An 18,845-nucleotide genomic window follows, 5' to 3' on the forward strand; every position below is an offset into this window, starting at 1 on the left:
TTTAGTGGGCGTCTGTTAGGCGTGGATTCAGGGCGATGTGCCGGGAGGGGGAGCAGCATTGTGCAAGTTCGTTTGATCATACGGGACAGATAAATATTTCTATATTATTCGGCTCTGAGTAGGGCCGGTCGTTGTTATTGCCCCTCACCTCTTGATCGGCACCTAAATGAAGGCAGACATCTTCAAATGCGAATCAGTGTTGATCATTTTTGTCGCACCACGGTCATTTTTGTCGCACCACGGTCATTTTTTGCACACGAGGGCTAATTAGACCGCGACCTACAATTTATTGCCGATTTCGTACGGCAGCCTTTTTCATACTCACCGAGAGGTTGGTGTGCTAACCTCCGATGTGGGACTCCCTGTGGTAGCAATCCATATTCTGTGGTCATGTTGCCGTTCTTTCGTACCTCTGTGCGAGGAAAGTTTTCCGACAAGGACGAACCGAGTATCGAACTCGCGACACTTCTAAACATCCTTAGGTACTTCCCGCGTACTACCTTTGGTAGTTACCGCGCCCTTTATACCGCGCATCAGCGGAGGCAGCCATCTTCAGATTCTAATGGAGCCGGAGGAGACATCTCCAGCTTCGAATGGAGCCGGATGAGACATCTCCAGCTTCGAATGGAACAAAGGCAGACATCTTTAGCTGCGAATGAAGCAAGGACAAGCATTTTCAACCATGAATAAAGCCGAGGTTGACATTTTCAGTTTTGAATAGAGCGAAGACAAACATCTCCAGCTGCGAATGGAGCGGAGGCTGGCTGATCTAGGTTGATGTGTCGGAGAAGCGGCTTATTGTATAGGAACATCGAATCATCCCGTATTTTACGGAACTGACAAATTTTCCCCATATTATTCGGCTCCTGGAGAGGTGATCCTCCTTCATACTATCCCTTCCCTGGATAAGTGCTTGGCTTCTCTGTTGATTTTCTTGTGGGACAAAAAAATAAAAATGACCAGCGGCTATATTTGACCTTATTTTGACTGTATTCCCCTGACCCTACATTCCCTGCTGACTTCTTGAGCGTGTGTGTGTGGAGGTTGCCTGCCGCACTAGGTCGCAAAATATTTAGAGCCGTGAATTGAGATTAAAATACATATAGAACGTTTCATACATACTGACTCATGAAAGCTATTGAAGCCCAGGGCCGCAGCTAGGAGGGGGGAGGGGGGGGGGGCTTTTGGTGTCCCGGAAGTTGGATTAGGAAGTGCGCTTTTTTTTTGAAAATTACGAGGTGTGCGCGAAAATGAAAACTGCTCCAGGGCGACAGAGTAAATTTTAGTTTCAGTTGCAGCACAGTTGAATTCTTAGCTTTTCAAAATTCCATCGGTTTATAAGGCCAAGTCGATTCGCCTAGTAACAGGTCATTACTTAACAAACATCAAATTACGATTGGGTTTAGGCAGGGATGTGAATGTGTGATTAGGATGCGAATGACAGACAAGAAAAAAAATTACTCAATGCAAATAAAGTTGCCAATTGCAGCCGAAAAGAATTGCCAGAAGCAAGTACATTTGTCAATTACAGCTGGAAAAGTTGTCAATTATATCAAAAAAAAAATTGTCAAAGGCAAGTTTTACCTACAAAAAAAGTAGATGTGTGTGACCAGGGCCACAACTGGGGTGGGTGGGTGGGTGGGGGAAGCAGGCGGGTCTGAACCCCGGCCGCTGGTCTCGGGGGGGGGGGGCGGGTGCTGAATTCACTCTTCAAGTGTTACGTATACATTACGCAGAGTGCCAAAATGCGCGATTGCCCCGGCTCACAAAGTGCCTAGTTGCGGCCCTGTGTGTGCCAAATATGTGAGATAAATATTTTTAGATCACTGTAATTAATTCTGATAGGGTCATGATATAATCGATAAGTCATGAAAATAATCTTAATTCTTGATCTCGAAAATTCAAGTAAGCCTTGTTGAAAAATACAAAACGTGACATTCTATAGAAATGTTGGGACGGCCAAAATTACGGTAATGCCCCGTAAAATACAGGTCATATGGTCATCGGATATGTATATACGTTTTTATCCCGAAAGTGGCAGTAATATTGAATATCCCTGGGCCCCAGAACGTTTTGTCTAGGGTTACCAACCATCCACCTTAAGTATTAAAAATTCGTCGTTTTGCCCCCTTTTCGTGTTTCCGAAATCATTCAATTTTTTTTTATTCAGGGAAATTATTATTTTTCACTCAAACATATATCTCTTCATTGACATGAGTGTTTGTGTGTCTGAAGGGGGAGAAAATTAACCAATGGACAGCCGCATTAAAAGAGTTTGACAACTGTACGAGAGCGACGTATCATTTTTTGTTGATTATGACAATTATAACTCACAAACATCTGCTATTTACCATTAATATTTGTTCCTCTCTTTGTAGACAACCTTTTCATAACTAGAGCCCGGATTATACGCACATATGCATTTGCAAATTTTGACCTTTTTTAGCATTAACGCACATAAATGCATAAAATTGAAGAATCTTAGAATGACTGCATATTTTCTTCACATTTATAAAAGCATAAGCAATATCACTGATCGACTCCATCATCCTAGACTGAAATCTGAGCAAAATTTCCAATCACCGGTAATAGTGAAAAATGCGATTTACTAAACTTACAAAAATGGTTGGTAAATATGCGTAGCAGCCGGTGAACGGTGATTATGCGTAATAACCGGGTTTATCAAATTTCCGTAACATATGTAGTGGTTCTGTTTTAGTTCGGAAAAATTCAGGAGCATTGAATGTAGTTTCTTAACATCATCCGGCAAAAAGTATCGTAGTAGTTGGGTTTTGTTTCTTGAAAAAAGTGGCGCCATCTGTTGCAGAAATTGAAGAAAATTATTCAGGTTGCATTCGGGCGTCCTTTTTTTTCAGTTTTAGAATCCTATGACTTCTGTCATGAATAAATTCAAGATTTCGATATGTGTGTGCTGCCATCTATATTTACAAATATACAACTAAAAATGTTACAAGTTCCACTTGAAAGTAACATTTCTTAATTTCAATGTAGTCAACTCTCGGTTCAGGAACGAAGTCCGTTCATGAAGCGAAATAATTATTCCCATAGGAATCAATGTAAAATTAATTAATCTGTTCTTGTGACTCAGAAGATTTCTAGTGTGAACTTTTACAACAGCTCCAGGCATAAACCTAACATAATGATGGGCAAACTACGGCCCACTAGAGGTTCTGTCCAGCCCGCTACAGAAATTTTCAATTTCAATGTTTTAAAAAGAATTTCATTTAAGGGGGGGGGATGTGTTCCATTTTTCGCATATGCAATATACAGGGTGAATGCGACAAATTCTGCCAAACGAAAAGGGGTGATAGACGAGCCCAAGTGGATCATGAAACACTACAAGAACCCTGTCCTATTTCAAACCGTTTTCGAATGATGGTGGATAAGCGATTACAGAAAAGAAAAAAAAAAACCATCAAGTCTGAAAAAACCAGAGTTTCTGAAGTTTCTGAAAGACCTATACGCATACTAAGTACACATTTGGAAAGAGCAGAAGAAATTCTTCTATAATGTAACACCAATTTCATAGAAATATCTGGTTTTAATGGCGAGCTACAAGCGCTGAAAGATTTCCAAGTTCGAATGGTCGCTAAAATTTTCAATTGTCAATTCTGCAAACACTCTTCTAGCCTACAATCGGTCAAGTCTGCCAAAAATGTGTCCATTCTATCAGCTTCAGAAAGAGCTTACAATGAATCGTATCGGCTTTCTGGTTCACGATAAATTCAGTCTTTTGTTTGCAATACATCACTGAAATCATCGTTTGTCGGAGCGATGTGTTGTAAATAAAGGCTAAATGTCTCCTGAACTAGATGACCAATTTGGTTTGTTCTAGGCTCTTTCGAAAGCTGGTGGAATTGACAATTAAAAAAGTTGGTGACGATTCAATTTTTAACCTCGCCAATCTTTCAGCGTTTGTAACTCGTTATTAAAACCAGATATTTCGATGAAATTCATGTCACCTTGTAGCATTTTTTCTCCTCTTTCTAAATATGTAATTAGTTTGCTTGTAGGCCTATTGAAAACTTCACAAATTTTTTTCCAGACTTGACGCATTTTTTTCCCCCATAATCGATTATCCACTGTAACTCGAAAACGGTTCGAGATAAGACAGATTTGGTAGGTTGTTTCATGATCCACTTGGGCTCGTCTATCACCCTCTTTCATTTGACAAAATGGATTGGATTCATCCTGTATATACATATGTAATATACATTTATTAAATTAAAATTATGTATTATTGCATGTAAAACATCATTGAGCTGGTTCAACTGCTGTCACCTATCGAATAAAAATTATGATTGAAATTAATACTTATTTATGATTGGTGCACGGAATTGAAAAATTCAATATAATATGATATTGAAAAATATTTTTTAAACAATAATATTAGTTTAATTATGAGATTTACTTCTAAATTTTAATAGTTATTATTTTTGTGCGGTAAATTTATATTAGTAAAATGTGCATTAAAATTTAAATTGCTAGCTTAAAATGAACCTGTTACTGGAAACGATAAATAGAGATTATCCCACGGTAATCAATAAATTTTTCAGGTTGGAATAGGAGAAACGATCAAACTGAGGACCCATATTACGCAATATTTTTATTGATGATTATCCTAAGGAGCCTTTTATCTTTATATGCTTCCTCATGATATGCACAGGTAGGATAGCTTCTGAGGCTCTTAGCAACCTCCAGGAGCGGATGGAAGAAGTGGAATACTAGAATTTAGTAAATCGGGCCAAATTAAATGTTTCAAAGTGTGTTTTTATGTTTTTGACACATAAAGAAGGTTCCACAAAATTCTTATTTATTGAATATCAAGCGATTGACCCAGGCATAGTGACAAAGAGTACTTAGGAGTATACATAGACACTCGCCTAAATTCCAAGTATCATGTCAAGCAAGTGATAAAAAAATCCCAAATTGCAATGGAAAGTCTCCTCCGTTTTTGCTACTCAAAGACACGTGTATCACTAAGGAACAAGAAAATAATTTATGATCAGACCTGTTCTTACATGTGGTGCGCAGGCTTGGGCTTTCGCTCAAAAAAGCAATATTTACAATCTCCAGAAACATCAAAATTATATTCTCAGGAGATTTACAGGTGCTCAAGAACACTTCAGACTTACCGACCTGTACGCGGATCTTAAAATTCCATCCATCTAACAAATATATATATATAAAGAAACTGGCCAAAAAAGTACTTTGAGAAGCAAGATGCTTCAGATGTGGATGTTATCAGCTCAACATCCAACTACCCAACTGAACAGAAATTAGCACAGCTAAGACCAAGGAATATCTTGGTTACAAATTTTAGAAAGGAATTTTAATTGTTAGAACAAGCAAAATAATGGTTAATCATACTGAAGTTATAACGCTGAGAATACCGTGCATTTTCTTTATTGATAATGTACCGACAGCATAGTACAGATATATAAATATTACTATAAATAAATTACATCAGTTTTTTTGTAAAATGCTGCAAATGTTAGCAATGTTAAGCATTACAGATCGATTTTATTTTTAACATGGCAGAGTGAGAATATTTTATGTAAATACATTTATTTACTAAATTGATTATTGTAATATTTGAAAGCCATATGATCGCTTTGTGAATTATATAACCATTTGTTATATGGCCTATCTCAGCATGGATTTTTTAATCTAATATAATTGTCAGATGTGCAAAAGTAATATCAAATTATTCTGATTGTATGGGGGGGGGGGATGTATTCTGTAAATTAACGCGATGTATTCGCGTTAAAAAAAATCTCTCCCATTTCGCGGAAATGATTTTTGCATATATAAAATATATTGCCATGACTGTTTGCAATGCATTTATTTATAATGTGGGAAAAATTAAAATAACGTGGGTATTTTGGGGCTAGAACTCTGTCAGCTATTACTTCACCCTGTTGGAGCCATCACGTCAACTGTTGGACTGTGGGACAGTCACCGATCAGTTATCCCTCTAGCGGGCCATGTGCTGGACCAGGATATATATATAGGCGTTGATTTTACTCTTTTTCCGTTAAAAATTACGAAGAGGGTGGACGTCATAATGAATGCCCGGGCGACAGAGTAGATTTTGGCTTATTCTTGCGGTCCTGATCCCAGGACACCATGAGCACAATCACTTATCCTGGTGATCAAGGCAGCAACTAGATACTTTGTTTAATCGGGACAATCAGGCATTTTGGGCTCCCGAGCAATGAAGAAAGATGATTTGAAAAGCGAATTCGGTGCCCACCCTGGTCCATCGTCTGGGTCACTGGAGTCGTTTGTCACTCCCTCCTTTCCAGTTTCGGTCCCGCTGGTGCACCATAAACTCGTATCTAAAGGTAACGTAAAAATAGTAAGACATCCTTATTTACGGCCAAATTTTTCTGTAACTACCCATTTTTTAAAGTTCTTCAATAACCACCCCCATCGTTTACAGTCACCCATTTTTCAGTGGCGAATTTTTTTGTCCCGCTGATGCCCGCAAAAGTGGGGGTTTGACTGTACTTAGATTTGCTATAAATTGAAAAAATATACCTCTGTTTGGCCTTCCTGTGCCAGAGCTTCATGAGCGCCGCAAATTGCCTAGCAAAATACAGAAAACGAACTGTCAGAATACAAAGCAAAACAAAAAGTGAGCGTGAAAACTAGATATACAACAAAAACCTCTCTAAGCGGAAAACCGCCGAAATCATAATATCCATTAATATCCACTTAGGGTTAGGCGGTCATTTGTGGTCATCCACTAGTTCAGCTAAATCACTTCATTTAATTTTTTTTACTATTACAAAATTACAAAGTTAAGCAAATATAACTTTTGAAATGATAATTTATTGTGTAAACGTGTTTTCCCCGAACAACATGTTTGGCCAAAAGATGGAATAAACTATTCAATATCCATTTAATGTATTCAGACAATAGTCGTCAATTTGTGCCCAGAAACAGTTTAAATTAGAATTCCTTGATATACGCTGTCATTTAATCGAAATTAAATGCCACCAATTTTGGGAACCAAAAGCTGAATGTATGGCCGACATAGTATAATACAACCAATCCGGAGAGTCTTTCCTTATTTTTCTTGAGTCAAACAGTACTGTAATTTGAATCGTAATCTTATTTTCGTGTTATTAAGAAAAATCAATTAATATTTCAGATTTGTTTTTAAAATATAGAAATTTCGTTCATTTTTTATAAAAGTACTGTAAAGACCCATAAAATACGGACCGTGCAAGCAAAGAACGCATATAAATCATGCAAATGACTTCATTTTTTCGTCAGTTAAATGACGTCTTGAATTACATGCATCCATGGTTTTTTTTTTTTTGGATTTCAAAACATTTGTGATAAAAGTGATGATTTATAATGATGATAATTCACTTATTACGATTATTTTATGAATGATAGGTCTGACTCTACAGTTAATATGCGGTTGCTATTTTATCCAACCGTCATCACCTCGTCCATTTCCAATTCCTGGCCTCTTTCTTCTGGAGCCATCTCTTTCGTCCTTTCAATGAATTCTTTCAAACTCGAATCGTCACCTTCGTAAGAAATGAAAGAAAATAAGTTAATCATAACGGCAATGCCGATCATGATGAAACAGTCATAATAATTTCATCTTATGCGCGTGTATTGAGACTAATAACTTAGCACATACGACGCGCAGCTTTGCATCTCATCAGACGCAGAGGTGCATTTATGGTTTTACCGCCTGTGGGTTAAATAAATATTTTCTCCCCTTCCCCCTTTTCAGCTAAATTTTTTGACCACTTTTTTCACTCGAATTCGCCACCCTGTGTTGTAACCCCCTTGCTCCTTCCCTCCCACTTGGAAATACACCTGTGTGCCTAAGTCACTCTTTTTTTTCAGTCATTCACATGCTTGCACACTGTTTTGGTCACTCACATACTTGAACATGTTCTAGGTATGTCTTTTGATCGCTCACTGACATAATTCCTTGCTTTACTTTTCACTTTATTTCTACTCTTTTGATCATTTACACCAGTTTCCCAAGCTTTTCATTCTCCATCGCCCTCTTCCGCAGAATTTGTTTTCTCTGATTGCTGTTCTAACTTAACCCAATATATAGGATCGGATCCCTTCTTGGCCCAGGTCATTTTCGACCATTTGTTATGGGGTCATTCAAGTATTACGTCAGCATCGAGGTGGGGGGGGGGGGTTTGAAGGTTGCTTACGTCATCAACCACCTTTTTTGAAGATATGAAATATTCTAAGCTACTGACGAAATTTTGCTGACAAGGGGAGGGGGGGGGTCAAAAATGGCTAAAAATCTGCTTACGTAATACTTGAATGGCCCCTAAACTCTCTTCACTGAGACTGAGCGGTGGACCATGATCTGATTAGGAGGAGAAGGAGGAGAACCACGTGGGTTTGCCAAATTATGACGTTACTGTCTGGTATATGAGTATCATTTTTGACTGGATAGAGCTGTTACATACATTGTTAATGTCCGTGGCCAAAGTTTGGCCGTTTTACGAAATGAGTGGTCACAGACATAAATTGTAGTAAAAACTGGAAAGCCCATCCGGTATCTGACAGCTTCGTCCTGGATTTGAACTGCAGAAAGGACTATTATTATTACTATTAAACCACACATGTACCTCGTCCATATTCCTCAGCGGAACTTCTAACGAATTGCACATGTTGGAATGCGCGTGTCCGTGTTGTGAAGCTAACGCGAAGGTTGTTTTTGTGAAATGCTTGTTATAGTGCTGTCATCTACCACGTACTATTCGAACTATGAGTGAAATGTAATATTTGATGATTTACCGTTGTAGGCCTATTTCTATCTGCGGCGAGACTTTTTAATGGGGAGATCAGCTAGCATTCGCATCTCGAAGTTGGGAACCACAGAAAACCAACCTCAGCCGACAACCATTGCGGCGACGGTGCAGAAAGGACTAAAATTCGAACCAACCATCCTAAATCATTAAATTTGTTCATTCGTTCTGAATTTTTGATTGACTTTTTTTTATAGTTTATGTTGCAATATCTCATTTCATTTTGTTATTAGCGATTCCATACTTGGTATTTAAATTATAAAATACATTTTTTTCATAGAAAAAAAAGTTCTAAGAATATTAGTGTCCAATTCCTCGAAATTCTTTAAGTGCAAATTCGACCATGCTTTGATGAGTCAATGCCATAGGTACTGGAACCCAGGGGCTAAGGCCATTTGAACAGTTCCTCCAATGAATTTTGTACGAGGGCTGAGCTGCCCCCGCACCCAATAATTCCTGAAAAAATAATGCAATGCAATGCATCTTCTCTTTCCTGCGTACGTGACTGAATCCCGTACACACGAGACGACCTGCAACTTTCTGCACCCATGGTGTTTTCTTCGTGTCGGCGCCTCTGGTCAAGGCTTATGTGATGACAAATTGGCCATGCTGGAAGGGAATGAGTCTAAAAATATCAGACCCATTTCAAAATATTCTGAAGGAATGAGAAGGAAAATATTTTCACTTTGTTTAGGCACCGAAACTTGCAGATGGAGCCATTAAAAGTCAAACAATCACATCCTAGACCATCGATAGAACCAGCACCAGTCTGATGGCATAAATTCAAGTAACTGTCACTTTCACTTCTGATGCGGAAGCCAGATGGCAGCCCGGCTAGTGCATGAAACACGCATAAATCGGACATCATAAATACGCTAGGGCCACACCCATTCCCACTCAACACACTCCAGCATGAACTAATTCATTAGAATTTCCCTAGAGGAATACTCACGAGATGCATGTATAATTAAGTCTTCACGTACAAGCTTTTGGTAAAAAAAATTTGGATTGTCCCTATTTAACGACGATAAATCTGGTAACCTTGTCCTAACCTAACCACACGTTAGAAAAAAAAAGGGAGGGGGATTTAAAAAAAAATACATGAAAGAAAAGAGTATAGTAGATAAGGTAGATAAATTTTTTTAGAGCTCTCTTTTCACGCTCAACCCTACGTGTTCTCTTTCGCTCTTACATGCAGCTATATATTAAATAGATACTTTATACGTGTAGAAACAAATTAACAGGAGTAGAGAATTGTATCGTTTTGTAGTCTCGTTGCGCTCTGGCGAAACTTTACAACGGGAAAATCGGTTCGCATTCGCATCTCGAAGTTGAGAACCACAGAAAGCCAACTTCAGCCGACCACCACTATAGCAACGGTGGGGTTCGGACCTGGGTCCTCGCGACGGTGGATTCTTGCCCGCTGGTAGTGTTTCGGTGCTTAGTGCTCCGGACGTTGCATCGCTCTTCCACCATGGCCCAAACCCTCTGGGTGACCAGCTTATATTCCCTATGGAGACAGAGCGGGGGGTCATGGTCGGTTTCGGGTCCTCGCGATGTTAAAAAAACCTTTTACTAGCACGTATATTCAGAATTTTTAATACAGAAATTTGTCTAGGTCGAAAAAAGGTTGTTTCCAGTCAAGGAGAAACAGAAGGCACGTTCGCATGTATTGATCTGTCTGTTGTGTATAACAACACACACACACACACACACACTGTGTTTTCTTTATTATTTTCTTCCCTCACTCACAGCTGTATACTTTTTCTGCGTCGGTGTGCGTGAGATGGATCGATGGATCGATGTCAGAGGCAGTGGCGGCTTCCTCACCTGTCACGCGTCTGTCTTGGCACGTGACGGTGAACTTTTTCCCTAAAAAAGAGTGAAAGCGAACTTTTCGTTCTCACACACATTATTATTATTTTTTTCGTTTTTCTTCACTCGTAAAGAAAAGGCTTCTCTCATCTGGGATCACGATAATCATCATTAAAACTGCCGCCAACAGTGGACGCTTCCAGTGGAGTAATTACATCTCGCTTCCTTCTTCACCAAACCAACGCCCTACATCGGGAATCATTTTGTTGGAGGATCTTTCAAAAAGCTGTCTACGAGTATATTTCAGAACTTTTTTGGAAATTAGAAATTATTTCTTCGACAACCTCGGAAAGTTCAAAAGTAAAACCCCCCTAGAAAAAATTATCCCAATTAATAATTGGGATAGAGAGAATATAAACTCAACCCATAGCCGGTGAGCTAAATGTGGCCCTCGGAGTTATCTGATGAGGCCCGCGAACTCAAACCTAATTTTATAAAAATGAACCGAGCGTCGCATTTCCAGCGACCCGCGGTACAGTTCCACATTACTTGCGTAGCCCGAGGCATATTCTCAGATCGTTTAAATGGCTCGCGGCACAATTACAAATCACTCGAGTTGCTTGCGCAACATTTCCAGATCACTCAAGTGACCTGCAGCATATTTACAAATCACTGTGGCAGAGTTCCGCAACATTTGAGTGAGCCATGACACATTTACAGATCGTTCAAGTGACCCGCTGCACATTTTCAGAACACTTGAGTCACCCCGGTATATTTACAGAGCACTTAAGTGGTAAGAGGAACAGTTGTAGAGATCACTTAAGCAACCCGTGGTGCATTTACCCACATTGCGTCTCCATATCATTTAAGTGGCCTGTGGCATATTTTAAATATTTATGTGACCCATAGGGTACTTACAGATCACCTCGGCACTGTTCCAGAGCACTGAAGCGACCCATGGTGCATTTACATATCATTTAAGTAACCCGCACATCACAGCCCAAGATTACTTGAGTGGTCCGCGGCATATTTTAAGATCATTTAAGTGAACCGCAGCATATTGACTGATATCTTAAGTAACCTGCGGCGCTATTCTAGGTCCTTAATTAAGTGGCCCGCTACGTCCCCGCTAGTGGCCCACGATGTCCTGAAGGTTGAGCACCCTTGGGATAAAGAAACGAAATTGATTGGGAGAAACATTCATTATGAACCAGTGAATAGTCCAAATAAAATATAATTAATGAAATTATGATTATTCATGGAACATGTTCATTAGATTTTAAAATTATGACATAAAATTTTAGCGGCAAATCAACGAAATCCCATATATACATTCAACTTACTCAGATAACTAATACCAATAGGGCCGTTTTAAGAGCATCATGGGCCCCCGGGCCAAGTAGTTTTTTTTCTGTGGCCCTACCTGGTAAATTCTAGAAAATTTCAACCTCATCTCCATTTTTGCGAGGCCCCCGGGCCGTGCCCAGGTGGACCCATGCGTTAAGACGGCACTGAATACCAATTCGGTTATATACTGCTGAATGGAAATTTAGTAAACGCCACAGACTTAACACATACCAACGTACAACACAAGATACAGTCAAACCTCGCGTAACGGTAAACTCCAAACAACATTAACCCCAGAACAACGGTGACATTTTCTTGGAACAGAACGCACCCTATTGAGTTAATATTAAAATCAACCTCCAAACACAAAGATTTCCGAATTACGGCCACTTTTGGATATTAAAATGAAAGAAAATAATGCATATATCATAGGAAAATAACCCTGTGGGTTTGCTCTGGAGGAGTTTTTCTTTTCTGAACCCTGCTAACATGAAATCAATGTGTAGGTTTTTCCTTATATTAGTGGTTTTAAAAATATGGTTCGCAGTCCCCGGGGTTCCAAGCTAACGAGTGCACCAGACACAGGTCACAAAAGAACAAAGCAAAAATTAGGGCTTAAATATAGCGAGTGACTATGTCATAGCTCAGGGAGCCCTTGGTTTCCTTGCTGTTTGACCAAGGGTGCTCGGGTAAGCCCCAATAGAGAATTCTGTCCTATAGACAACAATAGATAGCTGGATGTATCGGGAAATCAGCGAGAGATCTCATCTCTAAAAATACGCAAATACATGTAAGAAAATGCAAAGATTGTAGCACACGTAATACGCATTTTCTTCATAAAATTGTCACGTTTTTTTTCCTAAACCAGTTGCATTTTGTATTTAGTGTATAGCAAATTGTTGTGAATGAAATTAGCAGTTTAAAAATGTCCAATCGAAAATTGAAGATTTTCATGCAAAATTCATACATTTTAAATGCTAAGTAAACGTTTTTTGTGCTACAAAAAACAGCTATTTTTCAAAATTTTAAAAATTTCAATATTTTTTAGGACTACTGAACCTCTTAACAACTGTAACCTCCCAATAACGGCCAAGTTTTCTGGGTCGTGGCTTTTATTAGGAGGCTTCACTGTATATTCTTCCACGGTTTGTCCGGTTTCATCCAAAACCGTCTTAATGCACTGAGGTGTCAAAGTTGACAAGTTTTGCTGCCTTTTAAAAAGCAATTATAAGAGAAATTGCTACTAAACAAATAGCTACCCCCCCCCCCCAAATTCATTTTATAATCTGATGCTCTTCGTCTGACCTCACAAATGCTTTTTTTGTAACTGTATATGAATGCACATATATGACAAAGGTCATTTAGATCCCATGATACGGACCCCAATTATTATTACTTTTTTCTTCTTGTAACTCAGAATTTTCTCCAACACGACCACGCCTTCCGGGGCAATGAGCTTATATCGCGTAAGCGTCAGAGACTGGTCGTGCACGGTCCGTTCTGTTCTGTATTGTCTTTGAGTTACCCACATTTGATACAATTCACGAAAATGCTAATTCGAAAGAACTCTAATGCGGCTGAAGTGAATCCAAATAAGATTACTGACACCCTGTGTGAATCCATTACGAATCTACCCATTTACCGAATACTAGCCTAAGAGGTGTCCTAACACAGTACATGCAGTATTCCCATCAATTTCACGAAGGAATTATGGGGAATCCAATATGAAATTGCATGCATCATCGGAGGTACGAATTGTCGTCATACTAGTCTAGAATATATATACAGTATATTTGAATTTTAAAATAAATTTGAGTGCTGGACATATCATCTTTGGCTGTAGACGCATTATTGAATTCAGACGCGTTTGGGAGGAAAGACTTATATACGGACCAGACGCGATTCAGTACGGCAGAGAGAAAGGTCATCTTCAATATTTGGAAAAAATGAGCGGAAAGTAAAATAATTCCAATAAAATCAATAACTATCGAGGGCATCGATCGACCTAGTTATGTCAGTTCTGTGCGATAGATGGGAAAGAGGCGTGTGTGCATTGCAGTAGCTAATTTGTTGAATTTCGATATAACGCTTTGAGTGCAATTCATATAATTGACAATAAATCATGCATCGTGAGGTATGAGAAAAAGAAATAAAAATGAGAAATTAAGATTTTTTTTTTCTTTCTGAGAGACTTTTTCGAACCAGGAAAGAAGAAATACAGTAAAACTTCGATTAAAACCGACACCGTCTGGACCAGGGCTGTGACAGCTAACCGAATAGAGATAATAGAAATCTTTTAATATATTAACGTGATTTTACTGCGCGCTTGGGACGAAAATGAATATAAAAACCCTTTAAAAATGAGTAAGGCCGGTACCACACTATAAAGGTTTTGTAAAAGTACTTTCATAAAACTTGAAAAATTCAACCAATAATCCCCAAAGCAGAATATGCCGAAGTCTACTTTCTTCATATGAAGAAAAATGTAGAAAACACTATTATGCAAATTTCCAGTCAGTCGAGAGCTCATTGCAGAACAATGCAAAACATTCTGCTTTGGGGCCAGTAAGATTATCGGTTGCATTTGCAACTTGAATATAAGGCCAGCCCAGGCAGTGGCGACATTGAAAGTAACGTCCTTCATGTTGTCTCTTTAAAAATTCTTTGACACTCATGGCATCATCGGATGAAAGCAAGCCTTCGATAACAGCTGTCCTGTAACGTCACTCCATGTTTTCAATTATGCCCTGGTCCATATAGGCCGAATAAGTGAAGTTGTATTCGCTGGGAGAAAGAAACATGTTATTTTGCCATCATCACTTTGTCGGGTATTGTCGATTAACAGCAGTGCTTCCTGCGGCAATTGCTTTTCGGCCACATGGGCTCTAACTTGAGGCACGAAAAAACACTGTTTGGTCCATCCAAGCACTTTTTTGGGAATAAGGCAATGCGTTCATATTTGAATTTTTGAAAGCAGTGGTTTTCTCTGGATTTGCCAATTACAAGCAGGGGATCTATGATTGCTGGTGGCATTTGCACAGACCATAGCAGTGATCCGATCTTTTTGGACCTTAAAACCTGGGGCTGTTTTTTCGGTATTTTTTTTAGACGATGATGCATAACACACACACACAGAAACTGACGGTTAAACAAGTGACGGTTAATCGAAATTTTATTGTATTTATAAAAGTTCGTGCTGTCATCTGTTTTTTGGACCAGTGAGTGTTGTGAGTATTTTTAAAGTTTTATGAAGCTGTAAGTCCTAATTTTTATGAATTTGTGCATTGAATTCGGAAAGTTGCTCCGCAAATCACACACCTCTTACTTGAAGATACTGATAATCCCATGCTTGTGCAATCACTGATACAAGACAAAAAACCCTTTGGAGTACGAAACCCTCATGATGTAACGGATATAAACGACGTAATTTTCGAGTGATAAAAACAAATTTCCGCAAACCAAGAATGTAAATGCGTCAGGGTAACTCACTAAGTTGGAAGCTTTCGTCGGTGTTGGCGACAGCGTGTATGAGTGAGACGGTCCCACTGGCGTTATTGCAATCGAGTTTCACGAAATAGACCCGATCGCTGACCACTTGACCCTCGTTTTCTATAGCTTCATGCTCCGTGGCACAATGTTCCGCGTGCTGAAATTAAAACAAAACAAATATATATATACAAAAAGTTTCTAATTTCCGTTCAAATTCTACAAGGTGAAAATACAGCTATAATTAAGAAAAAAAGCAGAACCAAGTTAAAAAATGTATAACTGTTTGTGGAATGGATTAAAAAAAAAAAATTAATTCATAAAATTGTAAACATCGAGCAAAACCGGGAAAAAACCTCATGAATGTGTCATAAATGTATTTTAAAAAACATCTAACAATTCCATTAATAGTATCGTAAGGCCTTGGATATTTCATGTCATTCACTAATTGCATTGTGTTAGCAGTGAAAACGAATCGCTTCTATATCATTATCATCAGATGTCTTTCACTGTTATAATGAACAGAAAACTTCACCTTCTCTCCAGTCGGAAACAACATCAGCAAGCCCTGTACATTTTTAGGAAGCTGCGCCAAATGGTCGTCGTCTAAATCGATGACATCAATCAAGCCCCACTCTTCTGGAACTCCAAGTTGGTTCAAAAACTGAAAATAAAATTGTTCATCACACAAATTCGACATATTGCATTGTTTGTAATTTTCAAAAACATTTTTAAAGAATTTTTTCAAAACCTTTAAAAAAAATGTAAATAAACTTTTCTAAAAGCAGGGGGACAGCATGCAAATTCAGCTACTATTCTTAGATTGGGAGGATGGGAAGGATTTGACCAAAGGTTCTCAATGTTTGGTGTTCCATGGGGAAATTTATGTCATTAAGATAAAGTCCACGCACCCCTGTGCCAATAAAATGAAGAAAAATGAAGGCCATTAAAAGATAATATTCTGTGTACAGCAATGTAAAAACAATGAGTTATTTGTTTTCTCAGTCATGCTCACAGACCCCCTGTAGTATCCTTGAAAGCCCACTAATTAAGACCCACTGCTTTTGACTTTGGCCGGGATTGCACTATAAAAGTTTTAGAAATGTTCCTTTACAAAACTTGAAAAATGCAAATAAGCTGAAGCTTACCATTGCTAAGACAAGGTTCCAAATTTCTTAAAACTACACGTTTTGAGTTTCTATAATTTTTACAACAGAAAATAATTTCATTTATTTCGTCGTTTCCCAGTCCAATGAGGCTGTCTGACGACTTACAAATAGCCCCTTTCTCAGGCGTTGTGAAGGAGAAAGACAAGTTTGCACATGTATGTGTAGAGCATGAGTGTGTGCAGAGTAAACAAAAATCAAATACAACGTCATGTCCAAAGTACAAACGCAGTATGTGCTCCGAAAGATCACAATTAGGGGAAAATTACGTACAAAACACACACACACAGAACAATAGAAATACACAATATATATGTATAAATTTTTTCCACTTTATCTTTTTTCCTATTTATCCTTTTTTTTATAATTCTCTTTTTTTTTCACTTTTCTCGAAAACATTTCTAACAAAAACAATAATAGAGTACTTAATTCTCTTTATAAGATCAGTAGAGTGTCCAGTCACAGTATGCAATACCCTTTTTGGTCTACGGTATATGGTTCTCTGCAATGGGTTGTAATCCACTATCTCATTGAGATGGCCATATTCGGAGTTCTGTAGTTTGTCATAGTGGGTCGTAGATAGCTCCTTGATGAAGTCCAGTATAAGGGGTATACCCAGGTCTTTCCTGATGTCAGCTTCACGTATAAATTTAGGTGCCCTCACAAGAGACCTTAGGATCTTGGTTTGCTGAGATTGTAGCTTTTGCATGTTGCTATGACTTGCGTAGGTCCAGACCGGGGCTGCATATGCCATAATTGGTCGAAGTATAGATTTGTATAATATGACTTTATTCTTTAAGGAGAGACGAGCTTTAGAGGAAATGTCATTTTGGAGAGCATGCCTAGGGTTGGTCTATGGGTGGCCTTGTTCCTGACATGGCCAATCAGCGGACCAAAAGTCATCGGCTGGTCCGGAATACAGCCTAGGTATTTCACTTTTCTTACTTGTTCCACGGCTGCTCCACCGATGTAGATGGGAGCGTTTCCTAGGTCCGTTTTTCTCGGAAACAGAATAAATTGGCCACTTGTTGTGGTTCAGTTCAATGGCATTGATGCCACACCAATCCTCAGTATACTCTACGACTTCTTCATGATTTTTCACGGCATTTTTCAGCCTTCCTATGATTGGTGAGTGTGATGGCATCGTCCGCAGAAAGTGCTACGATTCCTACCTGAGAAAGAATATAATTAACACGTATAATGGACAAAGTTCTTCCTGAAAAATACCTTTGGAAGAAGAATATGGAGAAAGTATATTAAAGAAAAAACTGAATAGAAGTATAAAAATAAAAGTCATATTTTATATTACCTTCAATTTCTATTCACAAATTAGTTTTTGAGGAACGAATTGAACTAATCGAGTCATTTCTATTTGATTTTTGCTTTGAGTTTCCTGTGTTTACTTGTTTGACTTACACGTGCTAGACATGAGCATAAGCTTCTTCCCAAAACTGACTTGTCCGTGTTTAGCACGAGAATCGTAATTTTCGCCCCTAGAGGACACTAACAAAAAGTAAACATTTAACTAAATCTGCACAAACGATATGGCTTCGTGCAACAGCAATGTAATGATATCCATATGCATAATCTTTTCATCTAATGACATACATAGATTACATAATCTAGTTCAGTTACATAATCTATGTAAAAACTAGATTATTTATATTCCTTGCAAAAAAATTCAAATGAGAGCTTCTCAATTTTTTTTTTTAATTTCAAAAAAAAAAAAAAATGTAAGTGAATCAAAATTTGATGATTTTGAAAAAAAAAAAAAAAAAAAAAAAACCTGACATTTTTTTTCTGTGCAGAAAAAATTAAAACCCATCAGGCAAGTGGTTAAAGGTTTATATGAAAAAAAAATCCCGTTTTTAAACAATTTCAATTCCTTTGTATTCCTCGAGTATTACGTAAGCAAATTTTTAGCCATTTTTGACCTCCTCCCCCCCTTCCATCGATGATGACGTAATACTTGAATGACCCCTTAGGCACGCACACCAATAATACTGCCATTTGCAGTCGGTTTTATAAAAAAAAATATTTTTGACAGCCTATCGGATGTACTGTTGAGGTTTTATTGCTTTTATTTCTTTTAAGTACTTCACCGAACACCAACTCTGGCCATATCGCCATATTGCAATTTCCTGCCATTATGTTATAACGCAGGGTTGGAAATTAATCCCATTATAACGGATTCCAAGAGACT

General features: G+C 38.3%; 1 protein-coding gene across 1 annotated transcript in view; it reads right to left on the reverse strand.

Annotated features, from left to right (window-relative positions):
- LOC149088517 (ubiquitin carboxyl-terminal hydrolase isozyme L3-like) overlaps window positions 1-17,351 on the reverse strand; it is a 37,486-nt gene extending 20,135 nt beyond the window's left edge. Inside the window, exons 1-5 of the mRNA XM_089252071.1 lie at window positions 17,118-17,351; window positions 16,012-16,140; window positions 15,480-15,636; window positions 7,483-7,568; window positions 6,565-6,612 (exon numbers count right to left, since the gene is read on the reverse strand). Coding sequence (XP_089108197.1) covers window positions 6,565-6,612; window positions 7,483-7,568; window positions 15,480-15,636; window positions 16,012-16,140; window positions 17,118-17,351 — 654 coding nt within the window. The remainder of the gene's footprint in view (window positions 1-6,564; window positions 6,613-7,482; window positions 7,569-15,479; window positions 15,637-16,011; window positions 16,141-17,117) is intronic.
- Between the last annotated feature and the right edge of the window lie 1,494 nt (window positions 17,352-18,845).

Source organism: Pholcus phalangioides, unplaced genomic scaffold (genome assembly GCF_987345545.1).
Source record: "Pholcus phalangioides strain wild (caught in Gottingen) unplaced genomic scaffold, Ppha-v1.0 ptg000003l_1, whole genome shotgun sequence".
In the NCBI taxonomy this organism is placed as follows: domain Eukaryota; kingdom Metazoa; phylum Arthropoda; class Arachnida; order Araneae; family Pholcidae; genus Pholcus; species Pholcus phalangioides.